This window comes from Mesocricetus auratus, unplaced genomic scaffold (assembly GCF_017639785.1).
Source record: "Mesocricetus auratus isolate SY011 unplaced genomic scaffold, BCM_Maur_2.0 Super-Scaffold_100010, whole genome shotgun sequence".
NCBI classification, from domain to species: domain Eukaryota; kingdom Metazoa; phylum Chordata; class Mammalia; order Rodentia; family Cricetidae; genus Mesocricetus; species Mesocricetus auratus.
The window spans coordinates 8,540,654-8,561,208 of NW_024429194.1; the positions used below are offsets into that span (position 1 = coordinate 8,540,654).

Below are 20,555 nucleotides of genomic sequence, written 5' to 3' on the forward strand. Positions count from 1 at the left end.
CATTACAAGAATTTGATAGACGCGATCACAGGAAAACAGTACACTGTTACTATGTTATGGCTAGTAAAAATCACGTCAAAGATTAAGCATTAGGAATGTATTTATGAGAATAAAGACAGAAGGTTACTAAATGCCAAGAATGACAAAATTGGGGTCTTTATGCTAATGAGTATCAGACATGACTAATAAATTACTGAATCTTTGTAGTAGATCCTGGATTTCTTCTTAACACAGACCACAGATAGTCAATACCAATCACTGAAGGCTGGCATTAACCTGAGACCTATTTATTACTCCTGCTCTCAGTGCCATTGTTCAAGAAAAATCTTGCCAGTTAGCATGGCAAACACACATCACTGCTACGACTAATCAAGAATGACTTTCAAAAAATCCAAAAATATGAAACATATTAAAAAGGAAAATAAAAACAATACTGTAACACATAATATTGCGATTCAGAAAGAGGAACAAAACTAAATGACATTGCCATCTGCAGTCTAGAATGGTTTTGATCTTGATGATTAACAAGTCATCACTGCAAATAATACAAAATTAAAGCAATGGTTCCCCAAATGCAGCACAGCAAACATTAAAGATCATTACAGGGCCGGGAGATTATAGCTTTATGGCCTGCTTGAATAACATGGTTAATTCAAGGCTACCCTGGAAAATTGTCAGACCCTGTCTCAAAATAAAAAGTAAAAAGAGGGTTTGGGATTTAACTCAGTGGTAGAGCACTTGCCTAACATATGGGAAGACAGGTTTAATACCCAGGGCTTGCAGTGGGGAAGGAGGACACAGCATATCACAGATAACTCACAAATTGCTCATGTAATTTAATGATGTATGTTACTTAAGATTTATAGCCAGAGATGCCTAATAGAGAAACCCTAAGAGCAGTAACTATAGAGAATTTGATGAAATGTTGATACATAGAATACCTTAAAAATCTCAGAAAAAAATTTGCAAATTTTCTCAAAATATAAGAGCATGACTTTTATGTTTTTAGACATATAGTTTGGTTTATCTCTACCTTGTCTAAACTTAAATGTTCATTAAGGTGTACAAATTCCTACAGTGTGACTTTGTAGATATTTATACAAGCCAGGCAGAAGTATAGTGGTATGGCTTAGTCATTGTTATCTTAATTTCTAGGAAAATAGTACCTCACCCTGACATTTTAAAACAGTAAATGCAATTGTTGAACAATATTAAAGTAGTACTGCAGAGGTGACTTTGCTGTAATTCTGTATTTTACAACCTCTTGACAATGTGGAATCAATACTCTCAACACAGTATCCTCCGTTAAAAGCACAGAGCAATAGTGAAGCCAGCAGGTAAGGGCTACGGCACGTAGGCGTGAGTAGCCAAGACCCCTGCTCTAGCACATGCAGTGTGACATACTGCTTCAGCAACTAAAATCTGCACCAGTCTTCCCAGCCTCCTCACGCCCACCCAGACACCTGAGACGTGGCCCTCACGCCCACCCAGACACCTGAGACGTGGCCCTCACACCCACTTAGACACCTGAGACGTGGTCCTCACGCCCACCCAGACACCTGAGACGTGGCCCTCACGCCCACTTAGACACCTGAGACGTGGCCCTCACGCCCACTTAGACACCTGAGACGTGGCCCTCACGCCCACTTAGACACCTGAGACGTGGCCCTCACGCCCACTTAGACACCTGAGACGTGGCCCTCACGCCCACCCAGACACCTGAGACGTGGCCCTCACGCCCACCCAGACACCTGAGACGTGGCCCTCACGCCCACCTAGACACCTGAGACGTGGTCCTCATGCCCACTTAGACACAGCAGAGACGTGGTCCTCACGCCCACTTAGACACAGCAGAGACGTGGTCCTCACGCCCACTTAGACACAGCAGAGACGTGGTCCTCACGCCCACTTAGACACCTGAGACGTGGCCCTCACACCCACTTAGACACCTGAGACGTGGCCCTCACGCCCACCCAGACACCTGAGACGTGGCCCTCACACCCACTTAGACACCTGAGACGTGGTCCTCATGCCCACTTAGACACCTGAGACGTGGTCCTCATGCCCACTTAGACACAGCAGAGACGTGGTCCTCACGCCCACTTAGACACCTGAGACGTGGTTCTCACGCCCACTTAGACACAGCAGAGACGTGGTTCTCACGCCCACTTAGACACAGCAGAGACGTGGTCCTCACGCCCACTTAGACACAGCAGAGACGTGGTCCTCACGCCCACTTAGACACAGCAGAGACGTGGTCCTCACGCCCACTTAGACACAGCAGAGACGTGGTCCTCACGCCCACTTAGACACAGCAGAGACGTGGTCCTCACGCCCACTTAGACACAGCAGAGACGTGGTCCTCACGCCCACTTAGACACCAGTGATGTGGTCCTCACACCCACGCAGATACCTGAGACGTGGCACAAATTTTCCACAGATCTCAAGGTGCACTACATTCCGTATGAAAGGCCACTTTCAGCCACAAACAATACCACAATGTATGGGCGGGAGAGGTGGCTCAGGGACTAAGAGCTCTTATTGTGCTTGTAGAGTTCCCAGCACACATGGTGGCTCACAACCATTGGTAATTCAGCTGCAGGGGACTGGGCACCTGCTTCACACACATAAAATTAAACCATAATCTGTGAAGTAGGAAGGCAAGGCCACTATGCAAAAACCAGAGGTAAGTTTTCTAAAATTCCTTTGGAATAAACATTATAATCTTTTACCCTCAGCCAACTTCACAATTAAGAATTGTTGTTATAGCTGGGTGTAGTGGCTCACCCTTTTAATCCAGCACTTGGGAGACGGAAGAAGGTGGATCTCTGTGAATGAGCTAACCTAGTCTACATAGTAAGTTCCGGGGCAGCCAGGGTTACAGAGAGGCACTGTCTCAAACAAACAACAAGAAAGAGAATTGTACTTATAGTATTATGTTCTCCCTTGATTTTGAAAACTGATAGTAACACATGAAGTCATTTTCCTAACTTCAGTGTACGCCATGTGAGGCTATTCATGATTACATCAAAACAAATTCTAATTACGAGGTTAAATTGTGTTCTAGTTAGGTACTTACCTTTAGTAAGGGGTGAATCACGTACTTCTGGAAAACTATCAAAGAATGCTTTCAAAGAAAACATAAAAACCAACACATAAGCTTTATGAAAGGAATCTACTGTAGTATTACGGAAAGCATGTTAGTTTTCTAGGACTGTAGTGATAAAGGTGAAAATGTCTTTAACAACTTCTTACCTGTGTATACAGTTTTTGCTCTCGAGATACAACATGCCAGACGCGACATCCAAGGAAAACCTCACTAGCTGCTTGAGCTTCAGTTCATCCTTCCTCTTCCTCAGAAAGGAGAGGAAATCACCTCCTACAGGAATTGACAAGAAAAGGAGATGAATCGTGATGGGAGTCTTATGTCTCATCTCTAGCCATTAGGAGGCCTGACAAAGAAACGTGGAAACGGCACCCCTGGCAAGCAGGGGCCTCACGTTTCTAGACAGTCAAGTACGTTAAGTCAAAGACAAGCCTGTCCCTTTGCCACTGTGTGCACCCATTTATTTTATTGACCTTTTCTTAGAAATTTTACTTTATCTAATAACAAAACATGTCTTAAACAAAAGAGTCAAGTGATATTAATTTCTAGATTCAGTGACCTTCTAAGAATTAAAGCTATTTAAACTAAACTGTAAGGACACACACACACACACACACACACACACACACACACACCATGCTATGAGTCTGATACAATTTTGTTATTCATCTACTATGCACACTTGCATATCAAGCAGAGTCCACTGATGTCTTTCTGGCTGTTGGCCCAGCCTCCAACAGCTGAGCCGTGTCTCCAGCCTCTAATGATGTCTTAGAAAAGCTTTTTAACCATCATGGTCCAAGACAAACACATATTATAGTCCAAACAGTCATATAAAGCTTAAAATTAGTCCTATTTTATGAAGTTTAAAAAAAGCTACAGTGATTTTAACAATATATTTTCCTTATCTCAATAAATCTCAAATCTTGGAAATATGACAGTTTATAAGCAATTTTTATTTTAAATATTTAATTGACATTTAGATTTAATACTTAGAAATGAAAAGGATTCATATGCTTAAGTTATACCAAATATTTATTTAGATTTTATGTATGTGTACTCTACATGTAACCTGCAGGCCAGAAGAGGGCACCAGATCTCTTTACAGATGGTTGTGAGCCCCCATGTGGTTGCTGGGAACTGAACTCAGGACCTCTGGAAGAGCAGCCAGTGCTCTTAACCTCTGAGCCATCACTCTAGCCTCCACCCCAATTATTATTAAAAGTTTCTGACAACTAACTCAAGTATAAGATCTCAAACTCAAGTCAATTAAAATGAAGTGAAATTAGAGCTCAGTACTTAGAAGCACTGACTACATTTCAGGATCTGTACATGGCCAGGGCTGAGCAGGGTACTCAGTGCATGAACCTATATTACATCATGTATGGACTGCACTATTTGGGATCTTTATTCTAGACACACTGGGCGTCTCACACATGCGGGGGGCCCCACACACGCGGGGGCCCCACAGGCTGGGCCATCTGCTGAAGCAGGGCCAGGCTGGTCTTCCCTCTTCTTAACAAGCCCTCTGCCTGCAGACAAACCTGCTGCCTTGCACATGCCAAGCAAACTCTCAGGTTCCACTCATTCTCAAGAGACTGTTACTATTTTTTTGCACGATAATTTATAGTTTATGGCATTAAACAGTAGGTAAAGTATGTTTTGATGCATGACCTTAAAACAACCATTCACTTCCTATCAGGCCTCTGTATTAAACTACAAATTGTAAAGAAGGATTACCCTTGGTGCCATTCCATGACCCTTTTACACTCTGCTAAAGATTTAGGTTTCCTTAAACGGAAATATTCTAGAAGAGAAGAGTTAATGTCTTTTTCTTTGGTGAGAACAACTGAAAAATAAACACCCACCTAAATCTACTTGAAATTCCCCCTTTCTTATCTTAGTCACAAATTAAGTGTTACATGTTTTGTGGGCCTCTTAGAAAACCAATAGGCTTTTTTGCTTTTTAAAAATAAACTTATAGGGCAGATAATTCACCCTTTCTGTTCATTTTAAAGCTTTGTATTATTTTAAGTATATGTACGTAGCACATTTGTGTGTGCTCGCAGGGTTTGGTGAGGCAGTGACTTGGCTCGGGAGTGGAGAGGAATTCCATTTTGTCGCTGTTAGGGTTGACACAGGGTCAGGGCAGGAGCTGGGCACCATCTAGACAGTGCTGTTGTTTAGACTGAGCTGGTCTGGAGCCTGAGAACTGGGAGCAACCACAAGATAGGGGGCTTAATTTCGTCTGCATGGGTGCCAGAGATAGAGGCACTCCCAGGGGGATGACAGGGAGTGTGGGCAGACAGACACTTAACATTAAAGATGAAAAGTGCAGGCTGTAGGCTGCCCTACTCAGGCCATGGACCAAGAGAAAGGTGGCCCCACCGTAGATGCCAACAGCGGATCTCATCAGCCGAGAGTAGTTTTCGAGTTTGACAGCTCTGAGGCTTGGGCTGGTGGGTGGACCAACTCTGAAGTCACCTACCTGCCATTTATTGATGTAGAGCCCTCAAACTCTAACTCTGAAGGTCTACTTCACAGCCACAGGTGATCCCTTCAACAGGGCAATTCATACTTAGGAGATCTTGCAAAAACAGACCTCAGGCTGTGGCTGCCTCTTACACTCCCACATACCTGGGAGACACCCTCATCTACAAATGATCTACTGCAGAAGGTGCAAGCTGTCCGTCCTGTTCTTAGTCAGGTTCTCCTGAGAGCACAGCGCTACAGAATGGGCTCCTAAGAGAAGGAGAGCCTCATTAAAAAACCCACCAGGGATGTTCAAACAGCACTCACAAATATGGAAACAGATATAAACCCAGGTGAAGGGTTTAGAAGTTTACTATTGATCAAAGACTTGAAAGAGGACACAAACGAGCAGATTAATTCAATTATGGATATGGTGAGGAACATTAGCAATATAGAGAAAAAGTTAGAAAAAAATGGATGAGGAAATCAACAATATCAATGAAAAAGGCAGCAGCATAAAAGAAAAATTCAAGTAAGGAGATCCAGATTTTTGGGGAGAGAGTGGAGAAACTCAATGAACAAGGGGAATATGCAGGTGGGATGCATTTTATGAGCAAAGAATCTATTTTCAATAAAAAACAAAGCAAAAAAAAGCCTTAATGAACCAAATAAAAAAACACAGTATTATAAAGACGTGACTAAGTAGAAGAAATATAAGGAATTCTGTAAGTAAATAACAGCAACAGGAAGAAACATTTCAATATCACCCAAGAGTTCTTGCCACATGATCAACAGGCCAACCTAAAACAGTCAACTAGATAAAAGAGGAGCTGACATAAAACTAAAGACATAGAAAATTCCAAAATTTGGAGAAAGAAATGACACCACTGTAAACAAAGTATACTTACAAGGCCAATCAGAAAGAACCTTAAATAGATATGACTAGAGAATCCCCTCCATATTAATACTATAGTTAAGATGTCCACACCACAAAGCAAAGAACCAATATTAGAATCTGTAAGGGAAAACACCAGCTTACTCACAAAGGTAAATAAATCAAAATAACATCTGTCATCAGCTCTCAAAAACTGCAAAGGAGCATAATGCAATCAATGTATCTCAAGCCCTGAAAGTAACAGGGAGAGATAAACCGCATGAGGACTTCTCAAAAAAGTCACATGGAAGACTACTGCTGCATAGCTTCCCACACTATGCACATGTAAAGAGTTAAAACGGAGTTATCATATAACAGGACAACAGCATCCACACTAGACATGGGAAGCTAACAAATAAAAAGCAGGGTTTGTAGGTCATGAATGCAGAGAGGTGACCAGGAGACGGGAGAAGAGATCTTAGGGGATGGAAAGGCGTGGCCACGTGTGTTCTAAAGTTACCACTCTCCATGCCTATGTCACTTTTCTTTTGCATCAATGTACTACAATTAAAAACCACTGGCTTGGCAATGGAGGTGCCCGATTTTAACCCCAGCACTTGGGAGATAGAAACAGGTGGTTCTCTGTGAGTTCTAGGCCAGCCTGGACAGACAGCGTGGTTTTTTGTTTTGTTTTGCTTTGTTTTTTACAGAGAAAACATTGTCTTGAAAAAGAAAATCGCTGGCTGACTAGTGTCTACCTGCATGGCCACACTGATGCTATCATGTGCACCACTAAATCATTTACTACTTGTGTATGTGCACATGGGCACAGTCATACCTTTTGCACTACTAAAATCACTCCCTGGCTGGTGCGTGTGCATGGACACTCGTGCTACCACGTGCACGTGAAGGTCACAGGACAACCTGCAGGAGCTGGTTCTCTCCTTCCACCACTCGGCCCTAAGTATCGATTTAGACCATCAGGTTTGGCAGCAGACACCTTTAGCACAGTGTATCTCACTGTTCTGATAATGCTCTTTTTCCACTCTCAAAAAGCAGTGTAGAAAGAGACTCGCCAGTGCTTAGTGTCCCAGTGAACATGCTCCAAGCCCACACATTCCCCCTCCCCTCTCTCTGTTTCATAGGAATCACCTTACTCTGATGCCCAGCTATTCACTTTTGGGTCGTAGGGTTCTTACCTTCCCTCAAGTCTTCTTTTGATAAGTCAAGGAAAATGGTTCAAATTTAAACTCCCATTTAAAGATATATTGGATGGAGCCGGGCGTTGGTGGCGCACGCCTTTAATCCCAGCACTCGGGAGGCAGAGGTAGGCGGATCTCTGTGAGTTCGAGGCCAGCCTGGACTACCAAGCGAGTTCCAGGACAGCCTCCAAAGCTACAGAGAAACCCTGTCTCGAAAAAAAAAAAAAAAAAAAAAAAAACCAAAGATATATTGGATGCAAAGATAGCCAAAATTACATTTAAAAGTGTTAAGGGTAAAATTAATAAAATATTAAATTAGGAAAGCTAATGATATTTCCAGGATATTTTAAGGACATTAAAGTTCTCAAATGAGTGACATCAATGTCCACTTTACAAAACATAGCATTGGTGGCACACCTTTAATCCCAGCACTAAATCTCTGTGAGTTCAAGGCCAACCTGCTCTACAGAGCAAGTACCAGGATGGGCTCCAAAACTACAAAGAGAAACCCTGTCTTGAAAACAAAAACCAAAAATAAAACAAAAAAAAAAAGAATGACAGCATAATTGTAATTTTGAAAAATTAGGAAAATAGATTTTCCTTTAGGCAATCTCACTAGTTATAATTTATATAATCAGAAATATATTCAATTATCAAATTGGTTTATTATAAAAATATAAACAGTCTGATAAAATGTTATATTAATATACTTGCAAAGAATAAATACTTTTCAGCCAATATATGGGAATACCTGTGTTAAAAAATTCTAAATATAAATATCTTTTCTCAGTTTTTGCTTTTACTGTGGTAAAATTCACATAACAATTTTATCCTTTTAATTTTTTTAGCATACAGTTCAATATCATGAGACCCATACAGATTATTGTTCAATTTTCTATTTCTAAAATTCTATATTCATTTACCTGATAGCCCTGTTCCTCTTCCGGCAGACCTGGTAATTGCCATCCAACATTCACCAGTGTTTCTGCGACACCAGTGACCTCCAATACCACCCTCAAGTATGTAGATCCTACCTCCTTCCCAAGCTTATCCCTGTTGTGGTTTTCTTTTCCAAGGCTGAGCAATAGCTCAATTTCTTTCTTTATCCATTCATCTCTTCATGAGCATTAGGTTTCTCCTATTGCTTGACTATTCTGAATAATGCTGAAACATGCAAAACTCCGATTCTTGTTTTCAATCTGCGCTCGGGAGGGATGACTGGGTCACATGACGGCTCTAGCTCTAGTTTTTCAGTAGTCTGTTTTACGTTAACAGTTTTTTTTTTTTTTTAGTATTTAACTTTTATTTCACAATCTCCCGTCCTCTCCAACACCTGCCGTCTCCTGACAGCAACTATTCTAACAGGTGTGGAGAGCATGTAGTCGTCGTCCTCGGGGTTTTGATTTGCATTTCTCGGGTGATTTGCTATGTTAAGCAGCACACATGCACGTTTACTTATCTGCTTTGAAGGAATGAGTACTCAAATTCTATGCGCATGTCTAAAAATCTGCTGTCATTCTGGTGACTGAGGCTGTCTTTCTTAAGACATAAACCCCTGAGCAGGTATGTTTTCCAGGCTCCTCCCTCACCTCCTAGGATGCTTCCCCTGTCACTGTGCTCTCTGCTGGGCAGAGCACTCCAGTCTGCTGCAGTCTTGCTTGTCTGCTTGCCTGTCATGCTGGTGTCACATTGAGAAACCACTGTTTACTCAAATGCCATGAGACGTTCCTCACGTTCTCTAATCTCAGGGGTAATTTCACACTCACACTTGCCGTATTTACTCTGTGTGTGCCGCTGTAACATCGCTCCTGCTCTGGAGGCTGAAGTCTAGGATCAGTGTTCTCACTGGATCAACATCTCAAGAGGAGGGTGGGGTCTCTGATGCTAACACAGCACTTGGATGCTGTGCTCGTCAGACAGCACAGTGTCTCCTCAGGATGGAGACAACAGAAGGACAGAGGGAAAAGAAAACCACCCCACTAATACTGATGAGAGAGTTTCACCTTCTCATCACTACATTTTTAACTTGCTCCAGTTATCAGTCTGAAAATCTAAGTCCCAAATCACATCTAAGTATCATGTCAATCACACGAATCCAAATCATGAGGACAGAATCTGTGCTGGCGTGACACTGAACTTAGAGAGGTGCTCCTACGCTAGGCAGGTAGTCAAGCATGTGGCAGATACTCCCATATAAATACATGGAGACAGATTACTTATAAATGCCCAGTCTAGCTTGCCTTATTTCTACAGAGCTTTTCCCAACTTGAATTATCTGTCTATCTTTTGACTCTGGGCTTTTATCTTTATCCTGTATATCTCTCTTTACTTCTTATTCCGCCTGTGGCTTGCTGTGTGGCTGTGTGGCTGGCCTCTGGTGTTCTCTTCTTTTCTTACTCCTTGGTCCTCCAATCACAGATTTCTCCTCCTGTATACTCTCTCTGCCGCCAGCCCCACACATCCTTTCTCCTGCCTTGCAATTGCCCATCTAGCTCTTTATTATACCAATCAGGTTTTAGACAGGCAAATAACACAGCTTCACTGAGTTAAACAAATGCAACATAAAATAATGCAACATATCTTTGCATCATCAAAACAAATTATCCACTGCACAAATGTAACACATCTTAAACTAGTATTCCGTAACACCATCTCAAAGGGAGAAAGAGCCAAGAAGAGAGGGCAACTGAGTGCCTGCCCAGGAGGTTCACAGCTCAACTGGGCAAATCAAAGTCAAACCCTAGGACTGAGAGCCCTCCCTAACTCTGGACACGAGGAGGTGCCTGTGTATCCTTAGACCCCAGCATCCCTGTCCCACGACAGGCGGGAGCAAGGTTGCTAAGGCTCCCCCAGGCGGGCTACAACGTGGAGCGTGGCCAGGGCCCCAAGGATCTTCTGGCAGTGCTCCACTGTGGGGTCATGGTCTTCTCGGGACAGCCATGGCTCCCTCACAAATGTGCTCTCCCTGTGGACGAGTGTGACACGGTCACCACAGTTTATGGTCTAGACCGTCTAAAGGACAGCTCTAACGGAACACACTGTACTGTCCCCCACCGAATGAATGCAGGTCTCAGGGAGCCTAGGCACACCGTGCAAACACAGATGAGGATTCTGGTGTTTTTCTTAAGACAGTACTTTTATAAAAGTATTCTTCATAAAAACTCGTTAATGTAGTAATACTCCAGTTAAATGCAAGAAATGAGCTCTATGTGGGCTGGACGTACATGTGTCATGACACACAGGTGGCGGTCAGAGGGCAGTTTATGGGCGTTGGTCCTCTGGTCCTTTCCACCATGTGGGTCAGGTCCTCAGGGTTGGAGGGAAACACCCTTGCCCAGTAAGCCAACTCTCTGCCCCATCAAGTTTCCATTCTTTAAGCCGTAGCTCCTTCCTCCTTCAGCAAAGGTAAATTACAACAATACTCTCAACTCTAAAAGGGTTAATGCATCATTTAACTCTTCCTCAGCTATGCGACTCCATTTTCACTTAGTAAACATTTCACTAATCCTTTATATGAACTTCATATTAATTTATCATCTATGTGACTTTTTGACATCACACCCACAGGACCCTCCCTAACTCTATTCACCTTTCATCCCACGAATTCAGAAAGCTCAGTCGGGAGAGTCACTTTGTACATACCTCATACAAATAAACAAACAACATATAGTCACATTTAAATTGTTAACATCAAATAGCAGTAAATCTTTATACAATCCTGGAGTGAACTATGCAAGGTAAGTGTGGCATGAACTGCAAATATCTTCACCATTAATGTCATTCATGAAGAACTCGGTTTGTAACACAGATGACACATTCAAAACTGATTCTTGCGATGCTACAAGGAGGCCAGATGACACAAGATTAGAAGGTACAAGCCTCTGGTGTAGACAGGATCACACAGCCATGATCACACAGCCAGGATCACACAGCCAGGATCACACAGCCAGGATCACACAGTCAGGATTACACAGACATGTTATGTAAAGGTCTCCACAGCTAAGTCCTGTTTTCCTAGGTTCCCAATTCGAAAGTTAGCTTCCCACGTAAGAAACACACTAGCAAACACCTTTGCACACAGGATGTCTATTTTTAATATATATGTGTGTCTTCTGTAGTTATTTTGTGTTATTAGTGAAACATAATTTTAAAAATCCTGTAATTCTCTTTCTTACTTAATGGTGTTTATTTTTGAGTCAGTTTCTCTGTGTAGCCCTGGGTGTCCTGGAACTTGTTTTGAAGCCCAGGCTGCCTCTGCAGAAAAGAGCATATTTTAAATAAGTAACTTTTTCTCTACTGCCTGTCTCCTTTACTCTGGGCGGTGTGGTGTTGGCGTTACAGTGTGAACAGAGCAGCTTTCCAAACCATGCCTCTCTAAATCACAGTGACGTAAAGCTAAGTCGATCCTCTTTCTACAGTTAACCTAACGGGTAGTCTTGCTTCCTTAACGGCTGTGCTCACCGCTCCTTATCAGTGAAACACCTGCCTCATATAACCCTTTATTTCGGAGTTATTATTTTGCTCCTCACAGGGAACTTTAAATTTCCTAAGTTTCCTGTCACAACTAATACCAGAGCTAAATCTCTTCTAAGAGCAGATATACATGTTCAACTCCAAACACACTTGAAGCTCTCTACTCACTATTAAACAGGCGTCACTTGGCATTTACAAAGCAAAGGATGTAGACTGACTGCCAAAGATCCTACCCACACTCAGCAAGTGCTTTATTCTACCTGGCACCAGCTCTTCCAAAGAGTCCCTGAGGTACTATCTTAGAATTGTCCCATAGCCATGTATGCGCCTATACATCAGACAGATAAAACCACCTTCACGCCTGTTCTGCATCCAAAGTGACTGGCAGCTTAAAAATTGTAGACATCAAATCTTTCACAAGTTGCATTCCATATTGTATTTTACTTCTTTGGCTAGTAAAGAAATATTCAATAGACCACTTACAGCTCATCTTTCTCAAAATGGTAACGCACAGAGCTCCATCAACCTTGTCTTGGACAGGGACATTTTATCAGGTCACCGACATCAATGTCATCCCCTTCTTCATCTCCCTCTTGTCATCATCGCTGTAATACCACCAGAACTCTCCCAAATTAAGATAGAGTATTACTCTTCATAGCTTAGGCATTCCTACCCCAGCTATTTTAAATTGGGAAGAAAAGAGATCCAGGGAAAGGTATCAGCACCAATTCTAGGAAATTCAGCCACACATCCATGGAGAAAAGACCAGGCTTCTGTTAGCATCTTGGAGAGGTCTGGGCTCCTTACAAAATTCTCATACTTTAAGAGTTTGTTTGCTCAGGAGATCCTGTCCTTTCCCCTTCTCCTAAGGACCGTTTATGTCTCTTCTCTTAAGGTCCTCCTTGCTTCCTACCTTCTCTGACGGTGTGGATTACACGCTGGTAATCCTGTGCTCTATGACTAAAATCCATATATGAGTGAGAACATAACATGTTTATCTTTTTGTGACTGTTGCAGTGAGAGAGGAGGAGTGATGAGCAAAGGGTTCAAGACTGGGCTGAAGAAACCCACAGAAACAGCTGACCTGAACAAGGGGGAGCTCATGGACCCGAGACCGATGGCTGGGAAACCAGCATAGGACCGACCCAAAACCACTGAATGTGGATGTCAGTTAGTTGGCCTAGGCAATCTATGGGGCCTCTGGTAGTGGATCAGTATTTATTCCTAGTGCACAAATGGACTTTGGGAGCCCATTCATTCCTTCATAGAGGGATGCTCCCTCAGCCTAAATACACTAGGGAGTGCCTAGGCCCTGCCCTAAATGATGTGACAGATTCGATGACCCCAATGGAAGGCCTCACTCTCCCTGGGGAATGGATGGGAGTGGGGGGATCAGTGGGGAGCCTGGAATGATGGGAGGCAGAGGGAACTAGGATTGATATGCAAAATAAAATTGTTTCTAATTTAAATAAGAAAGCTGCTATTTGTAATCTACTGTGTTTATGTAGTTTTCCTACAGAATCTAAAATGCTCATATTTGCAAATGTACTGATTTACAAATTAGCAGCATCCCCTCTGTTAAATAAAAATTTAAATGTCACTAGTACTCTGAGTATACAACCTTTTAACATTATGATCTATATCATCATATACAAAGTTAAGGCTAGGGAACTGTGCAATCAAGTGAAGAGAAATATCACACAATTCTCATAGTGTTTTAATTAAGGGTTACAACCCTGTGCTGCGCCACATTCAGGGCTGTCTCTGACTGTGGTGGGCCTGGGTTGGACATGCCAAAGTGGCAAGAAATAACAAATCCTCAGATCATTTATAGCTGTTTAATATTCTGTCTCAATAATCTAAGTTAGGATGCTTGTAAGCACTGACAGATTTCAAAAGACAGGTAACATCTATCATGAATTATCTGGGAACACAGGAATCTAACAGCCCAGTGAACTGGAATTATATCTCTATTTTAGTCTGTGTGCCTTAGTTACTTTTCTACTGCTGTGATGAAGAATCATGACCAGAGCCAACTTGGGGAGGTGTCTTAGTTAGGGTTTTAATGCTCTGAAGAGACACTATGATTACGGCAGTCCTTATAAAGACAGAAAACATTCAACTGGGGCTGGCTTACAGTTCAGAGGTCTAGCCCATTATTATCATGGCAGGAAGCATGTGGGATGCAGGCAGAGAGGTGGCTGAGAGTTCTACATCTGGATCAACAGCCAGCAGGATGTGAACACCACACTAGACCTATCTTGAGCATCTGAGACCTCAAAGCCAGCCCCAACAGTGATACATGCCAACAAGGCCATGCCTCCTAATAGTGTCACTCCTTACATGCAAATCATTCAAACACATGAGTCTATGGAAGCCATTCCTACTCAAGACCACCACTTATATATCCTGAATCACAGTCCCCTGAGGGTCGCCAAGGCAGGAACTCAAGCAGCACAGGAACCTGGAGGCAGGAGCTGATGCAACGGCCATGGATGACGCTGCTTATTGGCTTGCTCAGCCTGCTTTCTTATAGAACCTAGGACTACCAGCCCAGGGATGGTCCCACCCACAATAATCTAGACCCTCCCCAGTCAATAATGAATTAAGAAAACACCCTACAGGCTTGCCTACAGCCTCATTTTCTGAATTTATTTTCTCAGCTGAGGTTGTCTCTTCTTAGATGACTACAGCTTGTGCCAACTTGACATGAAACTAGCCGGGACATTATACCTCAGGACAGATTACTTTAGCAACAGTAACTACTGCAATAAGAATCTAGGATGTGAAACTGATGCCACACTGTTTGAATATTTAACTACAAGGCTGTACAGCTGTGAGTAGTAAAATGGGAACTAAAACTCACGTGTTGCTCCCAAGTCACAGTGGTCATGTTTCCACTGGCAAAGCTTGGTCACAAGCATGCCACTTCCTAAGTGACAGCGTGAAGTGCACCGAGGTCTCCAGAGTCATCAAAGACAGCGGAGCACGGTGAGATGCTTCAGATGGGATGGCTCCCCACTGGACTGCAGTCTCCTAAAGTAACCTGACTCCATAATCATATAACCTGACTAAAAACACGTTTACTCAAGGAAAAATATCCAGAGATAGGAAAAGTAGAGCTTCTGATAGTCTTACTCAAAGAGTGAAATGCCCCTGTCCGCCACCATATCACCCTGAATGAGCCTGGTCATCTCATTCATAAAGAGTGAAATCACACACTGTATAGCTCATGGTTACTCATAAACTCGTATCTCCCATATGTTTCTCAAAATATTGTCAAGGCTTTGAGAAGCACAAGCTCAGAGGTTGCCATGATCTATTCTAGAAATCTAGAGTTAGGGCATGATAGTATTGATACAGCTTTTCTAAAATTAAAAAGAAATTAATTCATAAATATTTCCTATAACATCTATTTAGATATTCAAGAGTAGAATTTAGACAGGAAATACAAATATAAAAAATTTGTACTGAAGCATTTATAAGTATTAACAGATACTATGTATCTGTTGAGGATAAAAGAAAACTTTCTATCATATATAACACACACGCGTGTGCGCACGCGCGTGTGCACACACACACACACACACCACGGTCTTTCAGCGGGAAGTGTGTTGCGGTTAGCAAGGCTGTAAGGGCAGAGCCATCTTAGCCTTTGACATCAGACATGGAGCTATGGGATTGGAGTCTTTCCTGCTTGCTCTGGTCTTGCTTTGGATCCAGTGCTTCCCCACCAAGCCCCCCCCTCCCTTTTAGAAAGGTAGCGCATACTCTGTGCCACTGTGTTAGACACATGTGATCTCCGATTTTACAGGTGGGTATGATGAAGAGACTCGGGAGTTGTGAGCTGTGTTGGGGCTGTGAGAGACTGTGGGGACTTTTCTAACTGAACTAAATGCACTTTGCATTATGATGTGGCGACAAGCCTCTGAGGGCCAGGGGGTGGGCCAGGGGTTTTTAATGAGAATGGCCCTGGTCAAGTCATGGGAACTCTTGGTACTCACTTAGAACGGTCTGGTCTGGGAAGGACTAGGAAGCTGGCCTTGCTTGAGGAGGTGTGCTGCTGGAGAGGACTTTGAGGTTTCAAAAACTCACACCACCCCACTACCGCGGTGGATTAGACGTGAGCTCTCAAGTATGGCTTTAGTGCCATGCTTACCACCCTTTGACGCCACCGTGAGCCCCAAAGTAAGGCTTTCCTTCAGCTAAAACTAAAATACCTGCGCTATTTTCCAACTACAAACAAAACACCAAAGGCAAAAAGGAGTATATGGAAAGTGGTCATTGTTATTTTTTTTTTAAGTAGAAAAACACATATGTTCCCATTTATACAGAAAAACAACAACAGAGAACATAAAGTCCCACGGGACCCTTTGGAGAGTAGCGGTTCCAGGAAGAGACCGCGCCAGGAAGGAGTGGCATCCATGGGTGATGGAGAACAGGCTCAGTGCGCCCCCGAGTGCAGGCAGTCATCACCCCACTACCTAACACACACGGCAATAGCAAGACAAGTCAACTGCTTGCCCTCTTCCTGTCTGCTCTCCCAGCCTTCTTCTCCCTGGCAGGACTTCCCTGCTTCCTGTCTGCCTCCCAGCCTTCTCCCCTGCAGGTGTGGGTACCGTTACTCTGCTTAGCCTCTCTGCTCTTCTTCCTCCTCTTCAACACGGAGGGCTTCCAAGTGCTCACATGTTCTGCACGAGACAGTCTTGCACTTCCTTGCTCTGTCCAAGCTAGAGAATGTGCACCTCTCAGGGCCAATGCCATCTTCTCACAGAAGTGTCTGCGGCACCGAAACAAGGCACCAGCACTTTTTGTCTGGTTTGTTTTTGCTTCTTCCTTTTAAGTAAGTGTGTGGTTGTTAAAGATATGTCTGCACGACTATGCTATAGTTCTTTGAGGGAAATAGTCATAATTGTATTTTGCATGGGATGTAGCTGCTACTCACTGTTTACCATGCAAGTAACTAGATCAAATCTGAGAATAGGTGTATAAAGGGTGGAAAGTCTTTTTAAAGAGTGAATTACTGAATATCAAAGTCATTTAAACATAGGGTGGTACATGTATTTCAAATAAAAGCTACCACTGTATTTCTTGGGGTTATTTCTAATTTAAACTGATTAGTTTTGATTAAATATTGTATGTTAAAATAGAATAGTATATATAGAATATAACAGGGTCCACTGTATTGTTTCCTCAGTATTTACAAAGGCAGAGAGATTTGATTTTGACAGAAGTTAATAATTTCAACGATTATTTGATCTATTGTCATGTGGTATTATCTATACAAAAAAGTTTTTGAAGCATATTTAAGAAATGTAAGACAAGCTTCACATGGCAGGGATTCGGGTGTTTTATCTCATCATCAAGTAGCCTGAGGATGGCATTAAAGTTATTAACTATAGGAAGGTGGAGGATTTCTTCCTATGTACAACAGCCAACAGAAAGATAGAAATTTGCAAACTTGCTAATAGCAAGCAGCCCTTTCTGTGTCGACAATCTGGAGAACACAACTGCATGGGCGCATGTGCAGAGGAGAGAAAGAAAGAGTCTGCAGGAGGTGTGAGGCCAGACTGCCTGAGGTATGTATCTCTTGTGTTACAGAGTCACCCCTTTAAGCACCACCCCTAATGTCTCTACTTGAAGGCACATACTGCCGTTTTCCACATTTGATACAGAAAAATATAGGCAAATTTAATCTCGCCAGAAGCCTTCACTTTTTAAGGGGTTCATGAGGCGCTGGATCTCAGGCACAGCTGTGTTAGGAGTTGGTGTGCACCTCTATAATAGTAGCAGTGACAATCTACTTGAGGTCTACAGGAAGGACGAATGAAGGTCCATGAAGCAATGACATTTCCACATGTGCGAGTGTCATAGCGACAGTTTCCAATAGTTTCCTCATTTCCTATGACAAGAGGCTATACAACATTTAACATAAAGTACAACCCTCAATGAACTTGCAGAGATAGATACTTCATGTTGTGTAACATCTGAAAATCTATAGATGAAACAAGAAATAACTAAAAGGAGGAGAGATTAAATATGATCAGAGAACTCCAATGAAAAGAGAAGAAAACAGAATCTCGAGTAATTAACCTTGCTAGAGACAAGTTAAGCAGGAAGCAACCAGAATGCCAATAACATCCTGTAAGTTTTCTCAAAGTTATGAGAGGACAAAACAGTGAGGATATGCTCATGCTGTTCTTGTGACACAACCAAGTGGGCCTGGGGGACCCTGAGGATCTCCCTCAGCATTCACAGGACACGGATGAGGTTCTATTCACATTATGCCCCTCAGCATTCACAGGACACGGATGAGGATCTATTCACATTATCTCCCTCAGCATTCACAGGACATGGATGAGGTTCTAATTCACATCTCCCTCAGCATTCACAGGACATGGATGAGGTTCTAATTCACATCATCTCCCTCAGCATTCACAGGACATGGATGAGGTTCTATTCACATTATGTCCCTCAGCATTCACAGGACATGGATGAGGTTCTATTCACATCATCTCCCTCAGCATTCACAGGACATGGATGAGGTTCTAATTCACATCATCTCCCTCAGCATTCACAGGACATGGATGAGGTTCTAATTCACATCATCTCCCTCAGCATTCACAGGACATAGATGAGGTTCTATTCACATCATCTCCCTGGGCAGCTGCAAAGGAAAGTAGGAACCTTTTCGATTCAAAGCAACTGTCACAAATAGCTCAAACTGGTGTCACCCTCACTCTGACCTGCAGGGTTTTGCTCCAGAAGGCTCCTGTTCCGTCTGCATCTCATCTCCTGACTCTCTCACCTCATCCCCTCTTCTCCGGATGCTGCAGTAGCTAGGGATGCTGAGCTGCTGAGACCCATCTGCTTTGGCCCCTCACGCCATCAGCTTTTACTCAACTGTCTCACCCTTGCTGAGGTTTCTAAGCCCTGACAACCCCACACTTCCTATCTTTTCCATGCACTGAGCATACTGCACACTCCATCTATCTCCTGTCCCAGGAGAACAGGGTTACACTTCTCCCTTTTGTAGAAGTCACTTTTCTTGTGGCCAATGTGCCTTCCACATTTGCCATCCTACAGACATTCAGTAACTTTCTGGGAAGAACAGAGCCCCTAGAATCACGAACATTTCAATAACATCCAACTGAAAAAAACACTGGTATCTCCAGTTGGGCAACTGACCTCCATAATATTAATATATAAGGTCCATGTCTGAAAAATTGAGATTTTTTTGACATAGTTTCTGAAAACAGACACAATTTTACAAAGGGGATAAAAATTACAGATAAAAGAGCAGATACTCCCTCTGGTAGCCTAAGTCCAGCCCACAGCTTCAAGTAGCTCCAAGAATGCACCAGCAAAAGCATCGGGACAAGATAGATGTACGCTGAAAACTTCACTCGGTTGAGACCTGTTAGGAACAGCCATCATGAGTTAGGAGACCTGCCTTTATCTCAGCTCTCACCGAGGCCAGCATCATACCAGGAGAGTCTGGTCATGTCTTCAAGCAGCCTTACACAGGCACCGGAATATTCCCACTCTGCTCTTTGTTGCCAAGAACATCCTTTCAAAGTCACTGCCAGAGGCTACATCTGCTGACAGGGAAGATGGGTGTTCCCGGGAGGCCTGGTCAGGAAGAAAGGTGATGGCCTCTCATAGGCAGCCTGTGGAGTGCTGACCACGTGTGAGCCTCCCCTCTCTACTTCCTGACCTTTGATGAGTCCTTTCCCATCTGTTATTTTCCATCCTTCCCATACCATTAATATGTTGGAGGGTCACTGCCCTATACTCTTGGGTAGGGCCTGAGGCTAGATGGACAGACAACTTTCCCTACTTACATGTATTTGAGTTTTTAATTTTATATAAAAATTACCATATTAAAATGTGAGGAAGAATAGTATTATGACAACTTTGGCTACTGCTGTAAAGAGGATTTTATCAGGTGGTGACATAATAGTGTCTGAGTACCTATAACATTTTGGTGGAAGAAAACAAAGAAATAGCATATATACATGTACACTTTCATGTGTGAATGCATGGGTATGAAAAACAACTTCTGTTCAACTGAGTTCAAAGATTCTAATAGTACTAGAAGAAATTCCCAGATTAATATGCATGGCATAGATGATTGGGGAACACTTTTTGTTGGCAAAGTAAGTCAATAAAACTTCATTTTGGGAGGGACCCTTGAACGAACTGATACAGGGGACTGCTTCCTGAACATAACACCATTAGCACAGACACTGAGATCGACAATTAATACATGGGACCTCATGAAACTGAGAAGCTTCTGTAAGGCAAAGGACACAGTCAACAAGACAAAATGGCAGCCCACAGAATGGGAAAAGATATTCACTAACCCCACATCTGACAGAGGGATGATCTCCACAATTTACAAAGAATGCAAGAAACAAGTCTCCAA

At 42.9% G+C, this 20,555-nt stretch overlaps 1 protein-coding gene across 7 annotated transcripts in view; it reads right to left on the reverse strand.

The window, feature by feature from the left end:
• Positions 1–20,555, reverse strand: part of Fer (FER tyrosine kinase) — a 295,423-nt gene that overhangs the window by 58,186 nt on the left and 216,682 nt on the right. For all 7 annotated transcript variants that reach the window (XM_040752941.1, XM_005077173.4, XM_013118471.3 and 4 more), the window contains one exon: positions 3,256–3,379. In XM_040752941.1, the coding sequence (XP_040608875.1) occupies positions 3,256–3,379 (124 nt within the window). The remainder of the gene's footprint in view (positions 1–3,255; positions 3,380–20,555) is intronic.